The sequence below is a fragment of the Oncorhynchus clarkii genome, chromosome 33 (genome assembly GCF_045791955.1).
Source record: "Oncorhynchus clarkii lewisi isolate Uvic-CL-2024 chromosome 33, UVic_Ocla_1.0, whole genome shotgun sequence".
Taxonomy (NCBI): domain Eukaryota; kingdom Metazoa; phylum Chordata; class Actinopteri; order Salmoniformes; family Salmonidae; genus Oncorhynchus; species Oncorhynchus clarkii.
In genome coordinates this window covers 681,845-707,162 of record NC_092179.1, presented here as the reverse complement: position 1 = coordinate 707,162, position 25,318 = coordinate 681,845, and the positions used below count along the sequence as shown (strand labels likewise).

Here is a 25,318-nt window from a genome sequence, read left to right as displayed (position 1 = left end):
ATTTGTTCCATAAAGTCCATAATTTATGTCCAAATTCCTCCTTTTGTTAGGGCGTTTAGTAAACAAATCGAAATCGGGCAACAAATCGGCGCGGGCAAGTCCAGCGGAAATGTCGGATGAAAATTCCAAAAAGTTATATTACTGGTCGTAGAAACAAATCAAACGATGTATAGAATCAATCTCTAGGATGTTTTTATTATAAATGTTCAATAATGTCCCAACAGGAGAATTCATTTGTCTGTATATAAGCAATGGAGCGAGAGGTAACTTTCAATGTTCTAAAGACTGTTGAAATCTAGTGGAAACCTTAGGAAGTGCAAGATGACCCATATCCCACTGTATTTGCAATAGGGGCTGAGTTGAAAACCTACAAACCTCAGATTTCCCACTTCCTGGTTGGATTTTTTTCTCAGGTTTTTGCCTGCCATATGAGTTCTGTTATACTCAGACATTATTCAAACAGTTTTATAAACTTCAGAGTGTTTTCTATCCGATACTACTAATAACATGCATATATTAGCACCTGGGACTGAGTAGGCGGCAGTTTACTCTGGTCACGCTTTTCATCCAAATTTGAAAATGCTGCCCCCTATCCATAAGAAGTTAAACGAGTTACCATCTCCTGAATTAAACTCTAGAAGATGTATAAGTTATATCAATAAGTCACTTATTAATCATTACCTCATATCAATCTCATTCTGAACAGTTGTAATCTTCTTGGATCTGCAAGAACCCCAGCTTTGCTCATCATTCAGTCCTACACACATTGGTTTAATTATTTATTTACTAACTAACTAAATAATAACACAGAATACACTTACATGAGACAAAGGCCCTAGTGGACTGACAAGATATGATGGCTTGTTACACATATGGAGAGAGGGTGGGGAAAAGAGTGAGAGAAAGGGACATGATTGTGGATATACGTTTGGAAAATATTATGAATGTATTTACGTGTGAATGCCGTTCGCCGTTTCTCTGTCGGAACTAGCCCCCCTCCGGAAGAATGTTGGTTTGGTGAGCCTTTCCTGTGGGCCACTTGTACATGCTCTGATTGTCCACCAGAGGTCACAATGTCCTTCTTCTTAGTTGTCCGGTCTGCAATGGGCTGTTTCCTAAGAACAGCTAATTAGCTGTACCAGTGATTGTCTGAGAGGGGAGTTTTCTCCTCCTCTTTCCTCGGGTAGATGGTCAAAGTTCCAAACCACTTTACACACGAAACTGCATTCTGGCGGTGGTCTGGCAAATTCATTTTCTTCACCTCGTGTTGAGATTAAGTTCTTCTAACCATGTGAGACTGTGGTCCACACGTTTAAGTCTTTCTTGTCTGATGTTTATTCTTTGCCAGTCCTTTTAAGCACTCTGGCAAAAGGGGACGGCTACGTCCTTCTGACACACTCAGGGTGTGGCTACTTAATTAACATCTAATCATATCTTTGGCATATTCTCTTATGGCTCCTAAAATCACATTCCCATATTAACACAAATGTCTTCGTCATTTTTCACATTGTCTACACAACGTATTGGATGGAGACTTCATACCTTTAAATACTTTTCAAATGACAATATTTCCTTTCTAACCTTTCTAATGACCTCACAATATGACATTATATTTCTACATCTACTCACTGACCATTTCCCACATTTGGATGTTAGAAATATTGTTCCAAAGTTAACTTTTTGGACGTTAGAGTTTTTGGCTGGCAAAAGTCTGAACAAAGATATTCCTTTGGTTCATACTAGAGAGCCAGACAGTCCTTTGCTGCATAACATTTATGACCAGGTGTGAGATGTCAAAAAGCGGTCACCAAGGATAATAACTTGGATTTAGTAAAAGAAGATGACAAACTAGTTAACTCCTCTGGTGCACAAAGGTTAGCTGAGGGAGGACGGTAGATTCCTGTAACAGTTATGGATACATTGTTCCCCAGACAAAGACTTAAAGATAGTAGATAAACTATTTTGGTAAAGGAAATGAATGTGAGTAATAAATAATGTTTTATAAGAATGGCCACTCCACCAACTGTACCCCGTCTGTAAGTTATGAACACATTATAACCATCAATATTATTATCAATCCAGAATGTCCCCAGAGATCCAAGTTTCAGTCAATGTCCGGATTCATCTGCATAAACCAGATCTTGATGGTATCTAGTCTAGGAAGTAAGGTCCTTATTATCAGATGCATCAACCTAAGTCCTTGTGATTTTTAAAGTCACATGGAGTCCACAACTCAAACGCAATATGTTCAATAGGCAGTTAAAGGCCCTGTCTTATTTATTTTATATATTTTTACTTAACCTTTATTTAACTTCTTGAATCTAGGGGGCACTATTTTCATTTTTGGAAAAATAACGTTCCCTAAGTAAACAGGCTATTTTGTCAGGACAAGATGCTAGAATATGCATATAATTGACAGCTTAGGATAGAAAACACTCTAAAGTTTCCAAAACTGTAAAAATATTGTCTGTGAGTATAACAGAACTGATATTGCAGGCGAAAGCCTGAGAAAAATCCAATAAGGAAGTGACTCTTATTTAGAAACCTCTGCGTTCCTATGCGTCCCTATTGAGCAGTGAATGAGATATCATGGCTTCCCTAATGTGTCTAGTGTCACAATACATAGTTTCAGGCATTTATTTTGAAAAATTAGCCTGAACGTCAACATTGCATCAGTGGTCAGCTGAAGTCTCTCAGAGTGTTTTGTGCGTAAAGGACAAATGCGGCCATTGTTTCTCTCTTTCCTACTAAGAAGCCATCTGTCCCGGTTGATATATTATCGAATAGATATTTGAAAAACACCTTGAGGATTGATTATAAACCACGTTTGCCATGTTTCTGTCGATATTATGGAGCTAATTTGGAATATTTTTTGGCGTTGTCGTGACCGCAATTTCCAGTCGAATTCTCAGCCAAACGTGAAGAACTAACGGAGTTATTTCGGCTACAAAAATTATATTTTTGGAAAAAAGGAACTTTTGCTATCTAACTGGGAGTCTTGTGAGTGAAAACATCCGAAGCGCATCAAAGGTAAACTATTTAATTTGATTGTTTTTCTGATTTTCGTGACCAGGTTGCCTGCTGCTAGCTAGGCATAATGCTATGCTAGGCTATCGATAAACTTACACAAATGCTTGTCTTGCTTTGGCTGTAAAGCATATTTTCAAAATCTGAGATGACAGGGTGATTAACAAAAGGCTAAGCTGTGTTTCAATATATTTCACTTGTGATTTCATGAATATGAATATTTTCTAGTAATATTTATGTCCGTTGCGTTATGCTAATTAGTGTCAGTTGATGATTACGCTCCCGGATCCGGGATGGGTAGTTACAAGAGGCAAGTCAGTTAAGAACACATTCTTATTTACAATGACGGCCTACCCCTGGCCAATCCCAGACGACGCTGCGCCCATTGTGCGCCGCCCTATGGGACTCCCAATCATGGCTGGATGTGTGTCGTGGAAATTCAGTACTGAGAGAGACTTGGTCATTGGTCACAGTCTCGACTGTTGAGCTGAGCAGCCTAACTGAAATTTTAAAAACTGATATTATATAGGACCTAAAAATGTTTAGTTAGACTGGTTCCATTTCCCATAAGCCACCTTGGTTATCTACACATGTTTTACCCCCAACCCTGCTTAGTTTCCCAGATGCCAGGAAGATGAGACAATGAGGCATTATTCATAACTCTTCCAAGCTATCTCTATCTCGGGTCACACACACCACATCTTCCTGGTATTGGACGTATGCGTTTCTTGTCCCCACGCACAACAATGAGGAAGATCGTTCGGGAGTCAAAGGAAAGTCCAAGGGCCACTGTTGAGCTTTACAGAATTTGGTCGCATCTTCAGGTCACCAAGTCTCTAAATATACAATTCGACACCCCCTCCATGCGAATAGGCTCTTTGTAAGGGTTGCCAGAAAGAAAGAAAAATACTTTATTGAGCGCAACAAACAAATGTAAACACCAGGAGTTTGCTGAATGCCATTGGCACTTCAATAGGAATCGGTCCTATGATCATGTCACGGCTGTTGGAAGGAGAGGACCAAGGTGCAGGGTGGTGAGCGTGCATTTTCTTTATTTTAATCAAAATGACGCCAAACAAAACACTAAACACTACAAAAATAAACCGTGAAGCTCAAAAGCAAAGTGCTCTAAACAGTCAACCTCCCACAAACACAGGTGGGAGAAAGGGTACCTAAGTATGGTTCCCAATCAGAGACAACGATAGATAGCTGTCCCTGATTGAGAACCATACCCAGCCAACCACAAAGAAATAGAAAGCATAGAACACAAAACATAGTATGCCCACCCCAACTCACGCCCTGACCAAACCAAAATAGAGACAATAGATGACATGAAAATACATTTATTTGGCGACGCATGCCAGTGGTGGGTTTGTTGTCAAAAGAAAGCTGCTATGCAGAAAATAACCCCATAACTCTACTGTAAAATATGGTGGTGCATCTTTTATGTCGTGGGGATATTTAGCTTCCACTGGTCCTAGGGCCATTGTTAAGGTAAATGGCATCAGGAACTTCACCAAGTACCAAGACATTTTAGTCAAATACCTGGTTACCTCTGCCAGGAGGCTGAAACTTGGCCCCAAGTGGATCTTCTTGTAAAACAATAGCCCCAACACACATCGAAATCCACAAAGAAATAGTTCATTGACCATAACGTCAAGATTTGAAAAGGCCACCTCAGTCTCTGGATTAGCCCAAAGATTTGTTAAAATAAAACCTTTCATATATGTCGTGTCTTTGGCTATTCTTTCTCTGTAATTAATATTACCTGATTGAGCTAATCATGTAAATGTAATTAACTGGAAAGTCGGGGCACCACAAAATAATATTTAGAGCTGTTATCTTCCGAATAAACTCTTAAAGACCTAGTAATATTTTACATCAATAGCAGTCAATATTATTCGTCACCTTATTTTAGCCTCATCTGAAATTTGTAAATTCTTGGTTATCTTAACGAACCCTGGCTAACAAGTTGAGTCAGCAATACAAAATTGGGTTTAATTATTTATTTACTAAATACCTAACTAATCATACAGAATTACATATACACAGAATGAATCATACCTTGATTACAAATTATGTCATAAAGGAAAACATTCTTAGCGGATGGAACAGATATGACAGCTGGTTACACAAAGAAAAGGGGGCTGGGTTTGAGTGAAAGAGCAGGAAGACTGAAGAACAAAGGGAGAAGCGATGTCTAGGCAGCTACTTTATCGTAAATACAGAATCTTATGATTTCTAAATTCCCGCCCATTTGGAAAAGGAAAATGCAAAAAATATTTACTCTGAGCTGTTGGTCGTAGATGCTGGTCATGTTGGCCAACAGATCTTCCTGTCCTCGGAAGAATGTCTCTGGTGGTCTGGTAAATTAAATACGTTGTAGTAACATCGTTGTGTGGTAGACGGAATACTCGGTCTATTCTTTCCTAGCCCGCATTTGCAGCTGCTGTTGCTAACTCAACGGCTAGGAGGTATCACTTCTGTAGCGAATAAGAGTTCAAAGTTCATACCATTCGCAACCAAAGCTTACGCTGAGGTTGGCTTCATTCTGTAGTTATTATCTGAAGCCTTCTGATTCATTGTTTAGCTTACTAGCTAGCCAGCTAGCTATATATCTTAAGCTAATGTGAACTGTTAGCTAGCTGGCTAACTTTAGCTGGCTGGCTCCCTAGCGGATGTTATTATTAGTTTCCCAGAGCTGTTTGCTTTTCTAGTTAGAGCCTAATGTTAGGCATTGTTGGCACTTTGTTCATTGTTGTTTATCTAACGTTATCTGGCTGGCTCGTTAGCTAACGTTACATGACTTGTGTACAACACCCGTTAAATATGTCTGGTATCAGTAAACATCTGCAAAAAAGTTGCCAGCTGAGCTGTTTAGGCTGTTTTCATGTTGTCCAGAGGTAAACAAATCATCGGCCAGAGCATCAAGTGTGCACTCCGAGAGTGCTCTGAGATGGGTGGGGCTAAAGCTTAAGAGGGTGTGAACAATGCTGAATGTGTATAGACAAAGAAGATCTCTTCACTCGATTTTCTCAAAAGTGAGTTTACAAGGTGATCAACTTTCAAAGCAGAATTTCTTTCCCATTGTTCCTCAAATGCAGTGTATGTTTTACCATTTTGTACCTCTGAGTCTCTACTTTTATCCATTGTCAAAAACACAACTTCACATTTTGCTACATGAGACTGAATCCGGATGGTGAGTCACAAATCAAAAAGGCTAAATCTGATTATTATGTAACCGCTCTTTCGGATTGTAATGGGAACCTGGCTAAACCCTGAAGGGATTGACTTCCTCCTCTCTGCCACAACAAATTAATTCAGACACTGTTCTCATTATGGGAAAAAATGCCATCATTGATGCATTTAATCACCATTTTATTTCAGCGGGCTATCTCTTTGAAAGAACTTCTAAGCTTATTCACAATGATATTGGGCTGGATGCTGATAGGGCAAACCTGCTGAATGATCAGAGAAATCACAGTCAAAGCTTTTCTTTAAGACTATTGTTGTGGAAATTCTACATAGGGACATTCGAAGTCAATCTTAAATGAATCATTCTTTATTATCAGCATGGTGGGGAGGTTCCAACCAACTCAATGCACCAAGTACACATGTCGATCAGGAGCAATTCCCGGGGCAGTCCCGTTAGTTCCCTTATATACAGACAAGTTATATTTCCAGGATTTAGCTTATTCATGATTCATAATTAATTCATCATTAACATTTGCTTCATTCAAGTGACCGACCCATACAGGGTCATGCGTGTGACAGACCAATACCTCACAAGGCTTCTTCTCTCTAAGCTGAGACCTTGAAACTGAGATATCCCTTTCTCAAAACAAGGTTCTGGGCATACTGCCAAATTGCAGATACTGATAGTGAGGATTCGTTCAGTCAGTCATTTCATGAACACAGAAATTGGTTATTAGAAAAGCATATGAATATAACACAGAAACAGGGTTCTGATAAAGGGACGTTTCTTTTTTATGATACTATTATACATGCTATACATGCTATTACCCCGACTGTTGATCTGGCTTTGTCAAAATTAGTTAGATTTTATAGCTATACAGGAATCACTTGCAGATTTAAAACTTTTTCTTTATACTGGCAAAACTAAATACATGTTTTTAATCTCTTGTAAGCATGTTTCAGATGAGCTACATGTTCACTCATTAGATGGTTCTCCAATCGAACGTGTTCGATACAATCCATCGAGAGTGTCACCGCCTGGTATGGCAACTACTCGGCCTCCGACCGCAAGGCACTACAGAGGGTAGTGCATACGGCCCAGTACATCACTAGGGCCAAGCTTCCTGCCGTCCAGAAACTCTATACCAGGCGGTGTCAGAGGAAGGCCCAACAATTTGCCAAAGACTCCAGCCGCCCTAGTCATAGACTGTTCTCTCTGCTACTGCACGGCAAGCGGTAACGGGAGCACAAGTCTAGGTCCAAAAGGTTTCTTAACAGCTTCTATTCCCAAGCCGTAAGACTCCTGAACAATTTATCAAATGGCGTCCTGGACTCTTTGCATTGTCCCCACCCCACCCCCATTTTTACGCTGCTGCTACTCTCTGTTTATTATCCTTGCATAGTTGAGAAAGACAGAGAGAGAGAGACCTGTTCAAATAATCATTACATGAATTGCATCTGGAGTGAAAGAATATATGAATTCTACTTTATAAATACAACAAATCCAATACGTGTCATTAAAAACTGTTCAATAAGGACATCTTATCAAGCCAGGGGGAAAACCTGATTGGCTAAGCATGGTACACAACACACTGGACTTCTTGCCTTTAAATCAGGTTAAGGAGGAAACTATAGCATTTGCAGTCTGAATGGAGAATGTTTTATTTACAAACCGGTCCATGGATACGAGTGTATTTATTTATTTTTTATTTCACCTTTATTTAACTAGGTTGGCCAGTTGAGAACAACTGCGACCTGGCCAAGATAAAGCAAAGCAGTGTGACAAAAACAACACCACAGAGTTACACATGGGATAAACAAACATACAGTCAATAACACAATAGAAAAATCTGTATACACTGTGTGCAAATTAAGTAAGGAGGTAAGGCAATAAATTGGCCATAGTGGCAAAGTAATTACAATTTAGCAATTAACACTGGAGTGATAGATGTGCAAGTAGAAATACTTGTGTGCAAAAGAGCAGAAAAAAACATATGGGATGAGGTAGGTAGTTGGTTGAATGGGCTATTTACAGATGGGCTGTGTACAGCTGCAGCGATCGGTAAGCTGCTCTAACAACTGATGCTTTAAAGTTAGTGAGGGAGATATACGTCTCCAAATTCAGCGATTTTTGCAATTCGATCCATTCATTGGCAGCAGAGAACTGGAAGGAAAGGCGGCGAAATGAGGTGTTGACTTCGGGGATGACCAGTGAAATATTCCCGTTGGAGCGTGGGTGGTGTTGCTATGGTGACCAGTGAGCTGAGATAAGGCAGAGCTTTACCTAGCAAAGACTTATAGATGACCTGGAGCCAGTGGGTTTGGCGACGAATATGTAGCGAGGATCAGCCAACGAGAGCATACAGGTCAAGGATCGGTAGGATAGTCAATTTTACAAGGTTATGTTTGGCAGCATGAGTGAAGGAGGCTTTGTTGCAATATAGGAAGCCGATTCTAGATTTCATTTTGGATTGGAGATGCTTAATATGAGTCTGGAAGGAGAGTTTATAATCTAGCCAGACACCTAGGTATTTAAAGTTGTCCACATATTCTGAGTCAGAACCGTCCATAGCAGTGATTCTAGCCGGGCGGGTGGGTGCGGGCAGCGATCGGTTGAAGAGCATGCATTTCATTTTACTAGCATTTAAGAGCAGTTGGAGACCACGGAAGGAGTGTTGTATGGCATTGAAGCTCGTTTGGAGGTTTGTTAACAGTGTCCAAAGAAGGGCCATATGTACACAGAATGGCGTCGTCTGCATAGAGGTGGATCAAAGAGTCACCCGCAGCAAGAGCGACATCATTGATATATACAGAGAAAAGAGTCGGCCCGAGAATTGAACCCTGTGGCTCCCATATAGAGACTGCCAGAGGTCCTGACAACAGGCCCTCCGATTTGACACACTGAACTATATCTGAGAAGTAGTTGGTGAACCAGGCGAGGCAGTCATTAGAGAAACCAAGGCTGTTGAGTCTGCCGATAAGAATACGGTGATTGACAGAGTCGAAAGCCTTGCCCAGGTCGATGAAGACGGCTGCACAGTACTGTCTTTTATCAATGGCGGTTATGATATCGTTTAGGACCTTGAGTGGTTGCACACATTCCCTTAGGAGGTTTAGATTAAATTACTTAATATCGCTATCTGCCAGCCTTTGGGCTGTCTCCGTACATCAACCCCATTGAAAACCTGGGGTTTGAATTAACCTCTAGCACTTAGCCATCCCGGATCCGGGATCGTGAATACAGCCTCAAGCTCATTACCATAACGCAATGTTAACTATTCATGAAAATCGCAAATGAAATGAAATAAACATGCTAGCTCTCAAGCTTAGCCTTTTGTTAACAACACTGTCATCTCAGATTTTCAAAATATGCTTCTCAACCATAGGAAAACAATCATTTGTGTAACAGTAGCTAGCTAGCGTAGCATTTACCGTTAGCGTTAGCATTCAGCAGGCAACATTTTCACAAAAACCAGAAAAGCATTCAAATAAAATCATTTACCTTTGACGAACTTCAGATGTTTTCAATGAGGAGACTCTGTTAGATAGCAAATGTTCAGTTTTTCCTGAAAGATTATTTGTTTAGGAGAAATCGCTCCGTTTGGTGCGTCACGTTTGGCTACCAAAAGAAAAAGAAAATCCAGTCATCAAAACGCAAAACTTTTTTCCAAATGAACTCCATAATATCGACTGAAACATGGCAAACGTTGTTTAGAACCAATCCTCAAGGTGTTTTTCACATATCTCTTCGATGATATATCGTTCGTGGAAGTGTGCTTTCTGTTCTGAATCCCAGGAGAAAATGCCCGAAGCTGAAGATTACGCATCAATTTAGACAAAGGACACCGGGCGGACCCCTGGAAAATGTCTCTTATGGCCAATCTTCCAATGATATGCCTACAAATACGTCACAATGCTGCAGACATCTTGAAGAAACGACAGAAAGGGCAGGCTCGTTCCTGGTGCATTCACAGCCATATAAGGAGACAATGGAAAACAGAGCCTCAGAAATTCTGCTCATTTCCTGTTTGAAGTTTCATCTTGGTTTCGCCTGTAGCATGAGTTCTGTGGCACTCACATACAATATCTTTGCAGTTTTGGAAACGTCAGACTGTTTTCTTTCCAAAGCTGTCAATTATATGCATAGTCGAGCATCTTTTCGTGACAAAATATTGCGCTTAAAACGGGCACGTTTTTTTTTATCCAATAATGAAATAGCGCCCCCATAGACTCAACTGGTTAAAGAGGACAGTCCATAAGCGCATGCCGAAGAATATCAAGGATCTGGAAGTATTCTGTATGGAGGAATTGTCTAAGATCCCTCACAATGTGTTCTCCAATCTCATAAAACATTTTAGAAAAAGGCTCAGTGCCCTTGTCCTCACACGGGGAAGGTGGTGTAGTATTGAAAATATGGGTCCCTTTCTTTATGTATTTTTCTATTACTTGTCTCCTTCTCTGAGCAATTGTATTAGTATAAAATAATTGTAAAAATCCCACATTTCTTTGAGCATTTAATATAGCTCAGTATTTGTATGATTTATTTTGTACAGTCTTTTTTGCTCATCTTTATCAAGGGTGATAATTATTTTGGACACAACTGTATATGAATGCCACTTAGCACACATTTTTATCAAAGTGATTTACAGTCATGCTTGCATACATTTTCGTATGGGTGGCTCCAGTAGGAATCGACCCCATGACCAGAGGTGTGCACAGGGGCCCCCTCAGATTTGACTTACAGTATGCAATACTATTAGCCACTTAGCAATTTTAGCTAGTCGGCTTTAGCTAGCCCAGATAGCTAGTTATGAGCTGGGAACCTATCAAGAAGCAATTCAGGCTATCAATCAAGTTAGAGTAGCAAGCTTGTCTAACTATCTTAGCTGGCATGCCTGCTGACAAGGTTGGTAGACTTTAGTACTGAATAAGACTCACATTCCTTTCAGTATTTTACCCAGATTTTAATAGAGATGCATATTTTGTTTCTTTAAAAAAATAACCAGTCAGGAGGACACTGACAGCTCAAGAGATATGCTTAGATATGCAGAAAAAAAGACCTGTGTGTATATATACAGTGGGGAGAACAAGTATTTGATACACTGCCGATTTTGCAGGTTTTCCTACTTTTCCTACTAAAGCATGTAGAGGTCTGTAATTTTTATCATAGGTACACTTCAAATGTGAGAGATGGAATCTAAAACAAAAATCCAGAAAAACACATTGTATGATTTTTAAGTAATTCATTTGCATTTTTTGTTTTAGATTCCGTCTCTCACAGTTGAAGTGTACCTATGATAAAAATTACAGAACTCTATGTCATGGTTTTCTTCTGGGGAAAGAGAGGCGGACCAAAATGCAGCGTGGTTAGTTTTGTACATCTTTAATAAAGATGAAAGTACAACAATCTACAAAACAAGAAACGTGAAAAAACCGAAACAGTCCTATCTGGTGCCACAAACACAATGACAGAATCACCCACCAACCAAGGACCAAGCGGCGTGGTAAAGGACAGTGACGGCAGCAGCGGCAGCAGCAACAACAGCAGCCAGCATCACAGGACTCCTGGACATGGCAGGAGATATTGAACGGAGAGGGACCCTGGGCACAGGCTGGGGAATATCGCCGCCCCAAAGCAGAGCTGGAGGCAGCGAAAGCTGAGCGGCAGCGATATGAGGAGGAGGCACACGAGGTGTGGGGCTAAGCCAGGTAGCAGACCTGAGCTCACTCCTCGTGCTTATTATAAGCAGTGCGTTACTGGTCAGGCACCGTGTTATGCGGTTAAGCGCACGGTGTCGCCAGTACGTGCCTATAGCCCGGTGCGCTATAGGGTAGCCTCGCGAGAGTGTCATGCGAGTGTGGGCATCCAGCCAGGGCGTATGGTGCCTGCTCAGCGTGTCTGGTCGCCGGTACGCCGTTTCGGGCCAGGGTATCCTGCGCCGGCTCTGCGTGCTGTGTCTCCGGGGCGCTGGGAGGGTGCAGTGCGTCCTATGCCTGTGCTCCGCTCGTGCCGGACAAATGTGGGAGTGGAGCCTAAGGGAGAGTTGCGCGTAGTAGGCACTAGATCTCCCGTGCTTACCCACAGCCCGGTTCAACCTGTGCCTGCACTCTGGAGGGTCCGGGCTAGAGTAGGGATCCAGCCTGGGGGAGTGGTGCCGAGGCTGCGCACCAGAGCTCCAGTGCTCCCCCACCGCCCGGTCCTTCAGGTGCCTCCTCCTAACACCAGGCCTCCTGGAGGTCTCCCCAGCCTGGTGGGTCCTGGGGCAGCCCCACGCACCAGGCTGTTTCTCTGTCGCCTCCCTACAGGTGGTCCCGCCTGTCCGGCGCTGCCGGAGCCTCCCGCCTGTCCGGCGCTGCCGGAGCCTCCCGCCTGTCCGGCGCTGCCGGAGCCTCCCGCCTGTACGGCGCTGCCGGAGCCTCCCGCCTGTACGGCGCTGCCGGAGTCTGAGGCGCCAGAGCCCCTCAGCCCAGAGGCGCCAGAGCCCCTCAGCCCAGATGCGCCAGAGACCCTCAGCCCAGATGCGCCAGAGCCCCTCAGCCCAGAGGTGCCAGAGCCCCTCAGCCCAGAGGCGCCAGAGCCCCTCAGCCCAGAGGCGCCAGAGCTTCCGCCCCTCTGTCCCGAGCTGCCGCCCCTCTGTCCCGAGCTGCCGCCCCTCTGTCCCGAGCTGCCGCCCCTCTGTCCAGTGGGGTCATTTGGAAGGGTTGCCGTGGTTAGGAAGCCACGGAGGCGAACAATGAGGCGGACTAAGACGATGGTGAAGTGGGGTCTGCATCCCGCTCCAGAGCCGCCACCGCGGACAGACGCCCACCCAGACCCTCCCCTATAGGTTAAGGTTTTGCGGCCGGAGTCCGCACCTTTGGGGGGGGGGGGGTGCTGTCACGTTCTGACCTTTATTTCCTTTGTTTTGTATTTATTTAGTATGGTCAGGGCGTGAGTTGGGTGGGCAGTCTGTTTGTTTTTCTATGATTTGGGGAGTTGTATGTTTCGGCCTAGTATGGTTCTCAATCAGAGGCAGGTGTCATTAGGTGTCTCTGATTGAGAATCATACTTAGGTAGCCTGGGTTGCACTGTTTGTTTTTGGGTGATTGTCTATGTTAGTGGCTTGTGTCAGCACAGGTCTCATTTGTAGCTTCACGGTTGTTATTTGTTTATTGTTTTTGTATGCAGTGTTCAGTACTTTCTTTAATTAAATATTCACTATGAACACATACCACGCTGCGTTTTGGTCCTCTGATCCTTCTCGCCTCTCCTCTTCAGATGAAGAGGAGGATGACCGTGACACTCTACATGCTTTGTAAGTAGGAAAACCTGCTAAATCGGCAGTGTATCAAATACTTGCTCTCCCCACTATATATATATATATATATATATACATATATATATATATATATATATATACACACAACTTTTTTTACATAGAATTATGCATAGTGATGCAGGAAAAAGCTGTTTTAGCTGTTTGAAAAATGCTACATTTTGTTGATCAATTGTATTTTTCCTCTCTCTCTCTTTCTGAAAGGATGGAGAGGAACTGGAGCACTTTCAGATCGAGTGTCAAAAAGATGGCTCATGGAACAGTTTTGTCCCACTTTGTGAAAGTAAGTGGTAATGTGTTTGTGTGTTGTATGGCATAGAATTTGGTTCAGTGTAGATTGGATTTCAATCTGAGTATCATATTAATGTAATGTTTAATGAGGCCTCTATATCACATAGGAACTTCCTGGTCCTTTCATTGTATTCTGCCTTCTGTGTATATATTTCCATTGTACAGTACTCTGTCTCCTCTTTCCCTCTCTCCATATTCTCCCTCTCCCTCTTTCCCTACTCTTCTCATCCACCGCCATCCAGAAATTGAATCTCGGAGGAGCCGTCGATCTCTGCCCAGCATTCTAAGAAATCAGAGACTGTACTAAAGCCATGCAGTGACATCTAACCAGTGTCCCTGTACAGACTTGTTGTCTTCAAGTTCAGTGCTTCTCTAAATCACAAGGTTATGGCATTGGCAAGGAGAGAAAAGCAATTGTAGGAAGTCATAAGGAATCTTTTCCCCTTGTCTCCCTCATCACACTGTACTGTTGACTCTGGAGTGTGACATCACACACTGCAATAAACTCTGGAATCTTTCCTATTCAGTGTGTTTGTGTTTATTTCACTGTAATAATTAATTTAGTTAACTAGGCAAGCCAGTTAAGAACAAATTATTATTTACAATGACAGCCTACCCCGACCAACGCTGGGCCAATTGTGCGCCGCCCTGTGGGACTCCCAATCACAGCCTGGATTTGAACCAGGGACTGTAGTGATCCCTTTTGCACTGAGATGCAGTGCCTTAGACTGGTGCGCCACTCGGGAGCCCAATACAAATTCAATTGAATAACCACAGCCTAGAAAATAGAATCTCAGAGCAGAAAGAGAAGCATGCCATATTTAGCACTATGGAGGACTGAATTCTTTAGCGTCATGAGCACATGACGAGAGGTACAGTTCCACTACAATATGCTTTCTCCCATTGGCTCATCTCTCTTCTATCAGTCATGTTATTGGTGATCATCAGACTCCCATCCATTCAGTAGTCTATAATAGTCCGGGTTTTCCCCAAAGAATGTAAGAAAGGCGCTGCGTCACCTTGTGGACTGGCTGCACCACTATGTCAAAATTGAAAGAAGGAAATGGCAGTTACAGGTGTTCAAAAATGCAAAAATCTCTGCGCTTTTAATTTATCTGCATTTCCAGCCATTATATTTAGCCTCAAAGTTTTTACATAAACAGTTACATTTATGAATTTTGACTGAAATAGGTCAGTCAAAGCAAAAACCTAATAAAAATGAATTTCAAGTCAAAGGTTTGGACACATCTAATCATTCAAGTGTTTTTCTTTATTTTTACTATTTTCTACATTGTAGAATAATAGTGAAGACATCAAAACTATGAAATTACACATATGGAATCATGTAGTATCCAAAAAGTGTTAAACAAATCAAAATATATTTTATATTTGAGATTCTTCAAAGTAGCCACCCTTTCCCCTGATGATAGCTTTGCAAACTGTTGGCATTATCTCAACCAGCTTCATGAGGTAGTCACCTGGAATTCCTTTCAATTAACAGGTGTTTCTTGTTAAAAGTTACATGTGCATGTTCGTGAGAGTCTGCTTTTCATTAATAGTTTGTAGCACAAACCATTTCGGACTCTACTGATGTTTTTTTTAAACTCAAACAGGATCGATGTGTCCTCAGCGGGATGGTTGAGCTAACGTAGGCTAATGCGATTAGCATGAGGTTGTAAGTAATACGAACATTTCCCAGGACATAGACATATCTGATATTGACAGAAAGCTTAAATTCTTGTTAATCTAACTGACTGTCCAATAAAGAGTAGCTATTATAGTGAAAGGATACCATGCTATTGTTTGAGGAGAGTGCACAGTTATGAACATAAAAAGTTATTAATTAACCAATTAGGTACATTTGGGCAGTTTTGATACAAACTTTTGAACATAAATGCAATGGTTCATTGGATCAGTCTAAAACGTTGCACATACACTGCTGCCATCTAGTGGGCAAAATCTAAATTGTGCCTGGTTTGGAATAATACATTATGGCCTTTTTCTTGTATTTCAAAGATGATGGTACAATTATTATTTTTTTTTACCAGATCTAATGTCTTATATTCTCCTACATTAATTTCACATTTCCACAAACTTCAAAGTGTTTCAATCAAATGGTTTCAGGAATATGCATATCTTTGCTTCAGGTCCTGAGCTACAGGCAGTTTGGGTATGTCATTTTCGGGATCCGTCATTTTCCTTGTCTCACAAACACCACTCTAGCTCAGCCCCCCTTAATCACACAGACTAATGGTTGGTACCAACGGATGCAGAATAAAAGATCCAATGGTATAAACCAGAAGTCTTTAGCTCAAACACACAAGGGTTAGATTTAGGGTTAGAAGTCCAAATCGCGCCGGCGTCGCGGTGGGACTGATTGTGTTTTAAAAAATCCTGTGGAGAACCCTGAAGTCATTAAAAAAATCATTAATATTATCCAGTACATGGAAAATAAATTATATCTGCCGATCTAATGACATGTTTGTGCTGCTCATGTCCCATGTTTCCTCTTTAACCCTTGTCCAGTTGTCGATCCATTTCTTCAAACCATACAGTATTTGCTAATACTCTTTTTCCTCTCCTTCCTCTCTCAGTGGTGGATTGTGGGACTCCTGGGGAGGTTGCCATGGGTGACGTCATCTTCGAGAGCTCTAGCAACAGCACCCTGTTCGGTTCTATAATCCAGTACATCTGCAGGGAGTCCATGTACCAGATTCACCCCAAGATCAACAGTATGTTCCCATCTTAGGACCCAAAGTGTTCTTGACCATGCAACCTGACCAGGAAAAACTCTGGTTCCTATAAGAGCCAGGGCCCGGTTTCCAAAAAGCATCTTAAGGCTAAATTCATCGATATAACCTTCATAAGGTAATCTTTAAATTTCCGAGCGGCTTCCCAAAATCGTCTTTATTAACGTTGCACTTGAAAACGCTCGTACTATAATGCCTGCCTCGGAGCACTCTTATCTAATTCAGAACTTCCGGCGCCGACAGAGATGGCCGCCTCGCTTCGCATTCCTAGGAAACTATGCAGTTTTGTTTTTTTCTGTGTTATTTCTTACATTGGTACCCCAGGTCATCTTAGGTTTCATTACATACAGTCGAGAAGAACTACTGAATATAAGAGCAGCGTCAACCATCAGTACGACCAAGAATATGACTTTCGCGAAGCGGATCCTGTGTTCTGCCTTTCACCCAGGACAACGGAATGGATCCCAGCCGGCGACCCAAAAAAACGACTTCGTAAAAGGGGGAAACAAAGCGGTCTTCTGGTCAGGCTCCGGAGACGGGCACATCGCGCGCCACTCCCTAGCATTCTACTCGCCAATGTCCAGTCTCTTGACAACAAGGTTGATGAAACCCGAGCAAGGGTAGCATTCCAGAGGGACATCAGAGACTGTAACGTTCTTTGCTTCACGGAAACATGGCTCCCTGGAGAGACGCTATCGGAGTCGGTGCAGCCAGCTGGTTTCTCCACGCATCGCGCCGACAGAAAGAAACATCTTTCTGGTAAGAAGAGGGGCGGGGGCGTATGCTTCATGGTTAACGAGACGTGGTGTGGCCACAACAACATACAGGAACTCAAGTCCTTCTGTTCACCTAATTTAGAATTCCTCACAATCAAATGTCGACCGCATTATCTACCAAGGGAATTCTCTTCGATTATAATCACAGCCGTATATATTCCCCCCCAAGCAGACACATCGATGGCTCTGAACGAACTTTATTTGACTCTTTGCAAACTGGAATCCATATATCCTGTGACTGCATTCATTGTAGCTGGGGATTTTAACAAGGCTAATCTGAAAACAAGACTCCCTAAATTGTATCAGCATATCGATTGCGCAACCAGGGCTGGAAAAACCTTGGATCATTGCTATTCTAACTTCCGCGACGCATATAAGGCCCTGCCCCGCCCTCCTTTCGGAAAAGCTGACCACGACTCCATTTTGTTGATCCCTGCCTACAGACAGAAACTAAAACAAGAAGCTCCCGCACTAAGGTATGTTCAACGCTGGTCCGACCAATCTGATTCCACACTCCAAGACTGCTTCCATCACGTGGACTGGGATATGTTTCGTATTGCATCAAACAACAACATTGACGAATACGCTAATTCGGTGAGCGAGTTCATTAGAACGTGCGTTGAAGATGCCCATAGCAACGATTAAAACATTCCCAAACCAGAAACCGTGGATTGATGGCAGCATTCGCGTGAAGCTGAAAGCGCAAACCACTGCTTTTAATCAGGGCAAGCTGACCGGAAACATGACCGAATACAAACAGTGTAGCTATTCCCTCCGCAAGGCAATCAAACAAGCTAAGCGTCAGTATAGAGACAAAGTAGAATCTCAATTCAACGGCTCAGACACAAGAGGTATGTGGCAGGGTCTACAGTCAATCACGGATTACAAAAAGAAAACCAGCCCCGTCACGGACCAGGATGTCTTGCTCCCAGGCAGACTAAATAACTTTTTTGCCCGCTTTGAGGACAATACAGTGCCACTGACACGGCCCGCAACTAAAACATGCGGACTCTCCTTCACTGCAGCCGACGTGAGGAAAACATTTAAACGTGTTAACCCTCGCAAGGCTGCAGGCCCAGACGGCATCCCCAGCCGCGACCTCAGAGCATGCGCAGACCAGCTGGCTGGTGTGTTTACGGACATATTCAATCAATCCCTATACCAGTCTGTTGTTCCCACGTGCTTCAAGAGGGCCACCATTGTTCCTGTTCCCAAGAAAGCTAAGGTAACTGAGCCAAACGACTACCACTCACTAGCACTCACTTCCGTCATCATGAAGTGCTTTGAGAGACTAGTCGAGGACCATATCACCTCCACCCTACCTGACACCCTAGACCCACTCCAATTTGCTTACCGCCCAAATAGGTCCACAGACGATGCAATCTCAACCACACTGCACACTGCCCTAACCCATCTGGACAAGAGGAATACCTATGTGAGAATGCTGTTCTTCGACTACAGCTCGGCATTTAACACCATAGTGCCCTCCAAGCTCGTCATCAAGCTCGAGACCCTGGGTCTCGACCCCGCCCTGTGCAACTGGGTACTGGACTTCCTGACGGGCCGCCCCCAGGTGGTGAGGGTAGGCAACAACATCTCCACCCCGCTGATCCTCAACACTGGGGCCCCACAAGGGTGCATTCTGAGCCCTCTCCTGTACTCCCTGTTCACCCACGACTGTGTGGCCACGCACGCCTCCAACTCAATCATCAAGTTTGCGGACGACACAACAGTGGTAGGCTTGATTACCAACAGCGACGAGACGGCCTACAGGGAGGAGGTGAGGGCCCTCGGAGTGAAAATAACCTCACACTCAACGTCAACAAAACTAAGGAGATGATTGTGGACTTCAGGAAACAGCAGAGGGAACACCCCCCTATCCACATCGATGGAAGAGTAGTGGAGAGGGTAGTAAGTTTTAAGTTCCTCGGCATACACATCACAGACAAACTGAATTGGTCCACCTACACAGACAGCATCGTGAAGAAGGCGCAGCAGCGCCTCTTCAACCTCAGGAGGCTGAAGAAATTTGGCTTGTCACCAAAAGCTCTCACAAACTTCTACAGATGCACAATCGAGAGCATCCTGTCGGGCTGTATCACCGCCTGGTACGGCAACTGCTCCGCCCACAACCGTAAGGTTCTCCAGAGGGTAGTGAGGTCTGCACAACGCATTACCGGGGGCAAACTACCTGCCCTCCAGGACACCTACACCACCCGATGTCACAGGAAGGCCATAAAGATCATCAAGAACAACAACCACCCGAGCCACTGCCTGTTCACCCCGCTATCATCCAGAAGGCGAGGTCAGTACAGGTGCATCAAAGCTGGGACCGAGAGACTGAAAAACAGCTTCCATCTCAAGGCCATCAGACTGTTAAACAGCCACCACTAACATTGAGTGGCTGCTGCCAACACACTGACTCAACTCCAGCCACTTTAATAATGGGAATTGATGGAAAATATGGAAAATATATCACTAGCCACTTTAAACAATGCTACCTAATATAATGTTTACATACCCTACATTATTCATCTCATATGTATATGTATATACTGTACTCTATCATCTACTGCATCTTTATGTAATACATGTATCACTAGCCACTTTAACTATGCCACTTTGTTTACATATTCATCTCATATGTATATTCGGCACTCAATACCATCTACTGTATCTTGCCTATGCCGCTCTGTACCATCACTCATTCATATATCTTATGTACATATTCTTTATCCCCTTACACTTGTGTCTATAAGGTAGTAGTTTTGGAATTGTTAGCTAGATTACTTGTTGGTTATTACTGCATTGTCGGAACTAGAAGCACAAGCATTTCGCTGCACTCGCATTAACATCTGCTAACCATGTGTATGTGACAAATAAAATTTGATTTGATTTAGAACAGCAAAGTGCGTCGTTAGATTTCCGCTAAACATAGAATGAAGATGTTTCTGTCTCTCTGTGAACGCTGAAAACGTAATTGTTAAATATAAATAGCCTAAAAAGTTTGCAATGTTGTATACAAGGGAAGCAAGGATTCAATTGTATTTTTATGAAAACGAGATGCACCAAATTGTAAAATGCACCAAATTATATGATAGCTAGATTGGGCTACATATTGACATTACTTTCATATGTATGTACAATCAATAAACCTACCGAGTATTAAACTATTGGGCTACACCTGAGCCGCTTCACTATTCGTATATTAGGCCTATAAGCCTGAAAGCTCATACATTTCACTGTAGCCTAACCAATAATCTAAAGGTCAACATAGAGGGTTGCCAGTTGATGTATGACACATCCTGATGGCCATGTTGGAAGCCCACCACATCAATTATATGGACAACTACAGCCAAGTGGCTACCCGATGCTGCATGTTAACAGTGCCTAAAATAAGTTGATTCATTATCACGGTCAATTTCTGTGCAGTATTTAGCTGCTCTAACAAAGCAGGAAAGACAACAGGATTTTTTTTTTTACAGATGACCTGCAATCATGAAACACCAACGAGACAAGACTCAAGAACTGTCAGAAAAGCAAAGAAACCTTTTTGCTCGTGAAGACCTGAACCCACTGGTAAGTATGATAGTTTTTTTTTATTTTTAGTTTGGCTGTTTTGCTAAACAGGCGTTAAGAACAAGACTAAGTTAGCCAACATTAGCTAGCTATATAGCTTTTAGCCTAGCTATTACCATGTCTCTTACATAGGCGGCAAGTGAGTTTCAAGTATTTCAGGAAGCAATTTTTTTTTACCATAAAAATGCAGTATTATAACGAAGGATTGTATGCATCTATCATCGCATTTGCAGACTAATGTAAGCCTACTATTCCTAATGTGATGAGTAGATTGGATAGGCATAATTTAGGCTATTAATGAGTGTGTAGTGGAATAGGCCTACAGGTTTATTTCCTTTGCAACAGGAAAAATGTGGCCTTTGATAAACATTTAATGACATTCTACTACACTTTATATGACTGGAGACATTAGCAGAATCTTTTTTAAGATGACGGTAGCCTAAGCCTACTCCTACTCTTTTCTTAGATGCAACCATGTAATCTAGACTTATGAGAAGGGGTAATGGCTAGAAGGGATCCAGCTTTTGTCAAATTAATGTTCTAAGTATATATTTTTTTGCATTTTAGCTGAACCTTTTCCTAACCTTAACCTAATTATCGTAACCTGCTGTGTAATTACTACTAACCTGCTAAAAAAGTCAAATTTGATGTTAATTTGACAAAAGCTGGATCCTTCTAGCCATGACCATGAAAAGGGGATAAACAAATTCTACAATATGACATCCAAATAGCCTAGAAGAGGATATTATTGTCTAGAAAGACTACAGTGGTACTGACCCAATGATAATTTGTTGAGCACTTTATTCATAAGAGGGGAAATGTATGGACATTACAGTCATAGGAAAAAAACCTCAATGGGGTAGGACAACCTGCTGTGTTGACTAATGGTTGTTCCAACAATAGATTGAATCTTTATATAACACTAAAACACCTGAATGAATTAAACACAACCAAACAATCAAGAGCCCTGATGATATAGATTACCTAATGAATTTACAGGATATTCTAACATCAGGTGTGCTTTTCATTTGTTTATGTACTGTAGGTTCACCAGCTGACCTCTATCAAGACACCCATCGACTTGATTCCCACTGTGAAGCTGAGCAATGCTGCAGCAGTTTACTACTTTGTCCTTTTCCAGATATGAAAGGAGACATCCCTCAATACAATACAAGATGGTACAAGATGGTTGTATTATGCTGTGCTTTGGTCAATCTAAATGATTCTGTTGTGCCATTTGAGTACAAAGTACCTTCACCTTGTCCTCATGCCCCTTATACTGTATGACTATATAACATGTCATTTGGATATATGTATGTAAAATACTATTGTTTATGAGTTTGTGAACATACTTTATTTCAATAATAGGCTATATTGTTGTATGGGTGAAATGAAAAGTATTTTGTGTGTCATCTCTGCTTTTTCTTGCCCCATTGAATAAAATATATTTCTTATAGCCTAACTATTCTTTCTTTACAGTTTAAACACATTAGGCAAACCATATTCATTATCATAGTGGCAACTCCAAGTGCCACTGAGAACTTCTAGGAGAAAAGTATATGTCATTGAACTTGGTGGTAGTAGTAGTTGTGTGTATGTTTTAAACTAAACAGCCTATCATCTGATTCCAGACATTTCACTACCTAGGGGTTGGATTTGCACTAAACAATTTCATGTCAGCACAATGCATGTACAAAAACGAGTATAGTGATTAGCCTCATATGCATTGTTTACTGGTATCATTTTTAAATTGAGAACATATAGCTCAAAACTATGTAAACAATGTGTGAGTTAAGCTATTCTTTGCTTCAGATGCACAATGTCAATGGGTGCATTGCAAATGGCCATAAGGCAAATGCCATCATACTGTAGGCCAGTTGTTCCAAACTCCGATCCATGAGTATCCCTGACAGTACACATTTTTATTGTACCCCCAGACATGCACACCTGATTCAACTTGTCAACTACTCATCAGCCCCTCAATGAGTTGAATCAGGTATGTTTGTCCGGGGCTACAACAAAAATGTGTGCTGTTGGGGTTACTCAAGGACTGGTGTTGGTAACCACTGCTGTAGGCCTATAGCTGAATTGCCGTTGCATGCCAATATCATTTGCTTAATGGGTTGACATGGCTGATATTCTGAAAAAAAGAGTGATAATCAAATTAAACTAATTGGAGAGCTTACAACTGAACAAAAAGGTAGTGTTCATTTGAGAATAAAACACAGAAAAATAAAAAATTAGAGACAGATTCCCTTCTGCTCTTTATTGCAGGATTGTGACCTGTGATTAATCAACATTGACACTAGTTCATCATGAATAATAGTTAAGTTAACAATTAAAACGAGTTTAAAAACTTCACTTCAAATAATTAACACTTTCATATAAAGCACTGCTCTGCACTTTTAACAACACTAACAACAAGGCTGGTCCTACAGGCTCTAGTTTTGTCGCACCTGGACTACTGTTCAGTTGTGTGGTCAGGTAGCACAAAGAGGGACCTCGGAAAATTACAATTGGCTCAGAACAGGTCAGCATGGCTGGCCCTTAAATGCACATGGAGAGCTAACATTATTAATATGCATGTAAATCTCTCATTGCTCAAAGTGGAGGAGAGCTTGACTTCAGTGTTTGTTTTTGTAAGAAGTGTTGACATGCTGAATGCACCAAGGGGTTTAAACAACTAGCACATAGTACGGACACCCATGCATACCCCACAGGACATGCGACCAAAGTTCTCTTAACAATCACCAAGTCAAGGACAGACTATGGGAGGTTCTCAGTACTACATAGAGCCATGGCTACATGGAACTCTATTCCACATCAGGTAACTGATGCAAGCAGTAGAATCAGATAAAAAACTGATAAAAATACACCTTATGGGACTGTGAAGAGACACACACACAGGCACACATGATAAGACCTGCACTCTACACACGTACACATGTATGTTGTATTGTAAATATGTGATCGTTGAGTAGTGGCCTGAGGGAACACACTTAATGTATTGGGTATAGTGTTATGAAATGTATTATTTTAAACGGTATATAACTGTGTTAATGTTGCTGGACCGCAAGAAGAGTAGCTGCTGCCTCGGTAGCAGCTAATGGGGATCCTTAATAAATACAAATACAAATTGTGGAATATCTGTAGGCCTACTTGGAACTCAATTCCTGCCTGCCATTAGGCTACATTGATTTGTTGAGCAATTACAAAAATCATTATCATCATATGCTATTTTTAGGTCACGTTGATATTTTCTAAATGGCAATTGAGGGAACGAGCAGCTTTGACTTTATTTATTCTTGCTCACAGTTTACACAAATTGAAGAAATGTAGAATTTACATAATCGAACATTGCATACAAAAACCATGAGAAACCACTTACAGGCTGACCACACAGCTCGCGTCGTGTGAGCGAGCGTTGCAAAATACATTTAGAAATCTATGTTATTCAATTATTGCACCCACACTGCTCGCAGGCGCCAACAAGCTTACTTATTGTGTACATAATGTTGCTACTACCGTCTCTTATGACCGAAAATAACTTCTGGACATCAGAAAAGAGATTACTCACCACGGACTGGAAGAAACTTTTTCCTTTAACGAGTCCGATGAGAAGGATATCCTGCTTTCACTGGAACAGGCCCAGATCCACGCCTTTTGCGTGAAGAAAATATGCTGGGAAAAGGGGACGCAGATCGGGGATCCTTCTGAGAAGCTGGAGGCGAGCGAGTAAACTCCCAATTCCTTCCATTCTCCTTGCTAACGTGCAATCGTGAGAAATCAAAATTGATGACCTATTATTAAGATTATCCTACCAAAGGGACATTAAAAACTGTAGTATCTCATGTTTCACTGAGACGTGGCTGAACGAATAACCAGACAATATAGAGCTGGAGGGATTTTCCATGCACCGGCAGAACAGGGACGCTACCTCTGGTAAGACGAGGGGAGGGGGTGTGTGTCTTTTTGTCAATAACAGCTGGTGTGCGATGTCTAATATTAAAGAAGTGTCGAGGTATTGCTCGCCTGAGGTAGAGTACCTTATGATAAGTTGTCGTCCACACTATCAACCAAGAGTTCTCATCTGTATTACTCGTTGCAATCTATTTACCACCACAAAGCGAAGATGGCGCTAAGACCTCTCTCAACCAACTCTATAAGGCCATTAGCAAAGAAGAAAAGGCTCACCCAGAAGTGGAGCTCCTAGTGACCGGGGACTTTAATGCAGGCAAACTTAAATCAGTTTTACCAAATTTTTACCAGCATGTCACATATGCAACTAGGGGAAAAAAAATCCTAGACCACCTTTACTCCACACACAGAGATGCATACAAAACTCTCCCCCACCCTCCATTTGGCAAATCTGATCACAATTCTA

At 42.1% G+C, this 25,318-nt stretch overlaps 1 protein-coding gene across 2 annotated transcripts in view; it reads left to right on the top strand.

Annotated features, from left to right (window-relative positions):
- The window catches only part of LOC139393150 (MBL associated serine protease 1), a 73,958-nt gene that overhangs the window by 45,167 nt on the left and 3,473 nt on the right, over positions 1 to 25,318 (top strand). Inside the window, exons 8-9 of one of the 2 annotated variants that reach the window (XM_071141524.1) lie at positions 13,743 to 13,821; positions 16,424 to 16,561. In XM_071141524.1, coding sequence (XP_070997625.1) covers positions 13,743 to 13,821; positions 16,424 to 16,561 — 217 coding nt within the window. Of the gene's footprint in view, positions 1 to 13,742; positions 13,822 to 14,071; positions 14,352 to 16,423; positions 16,562 to 25,318 lie in introns of those variants that run through there. The other variant, XM_071141525.1, reaches the window with a different exon arrangement.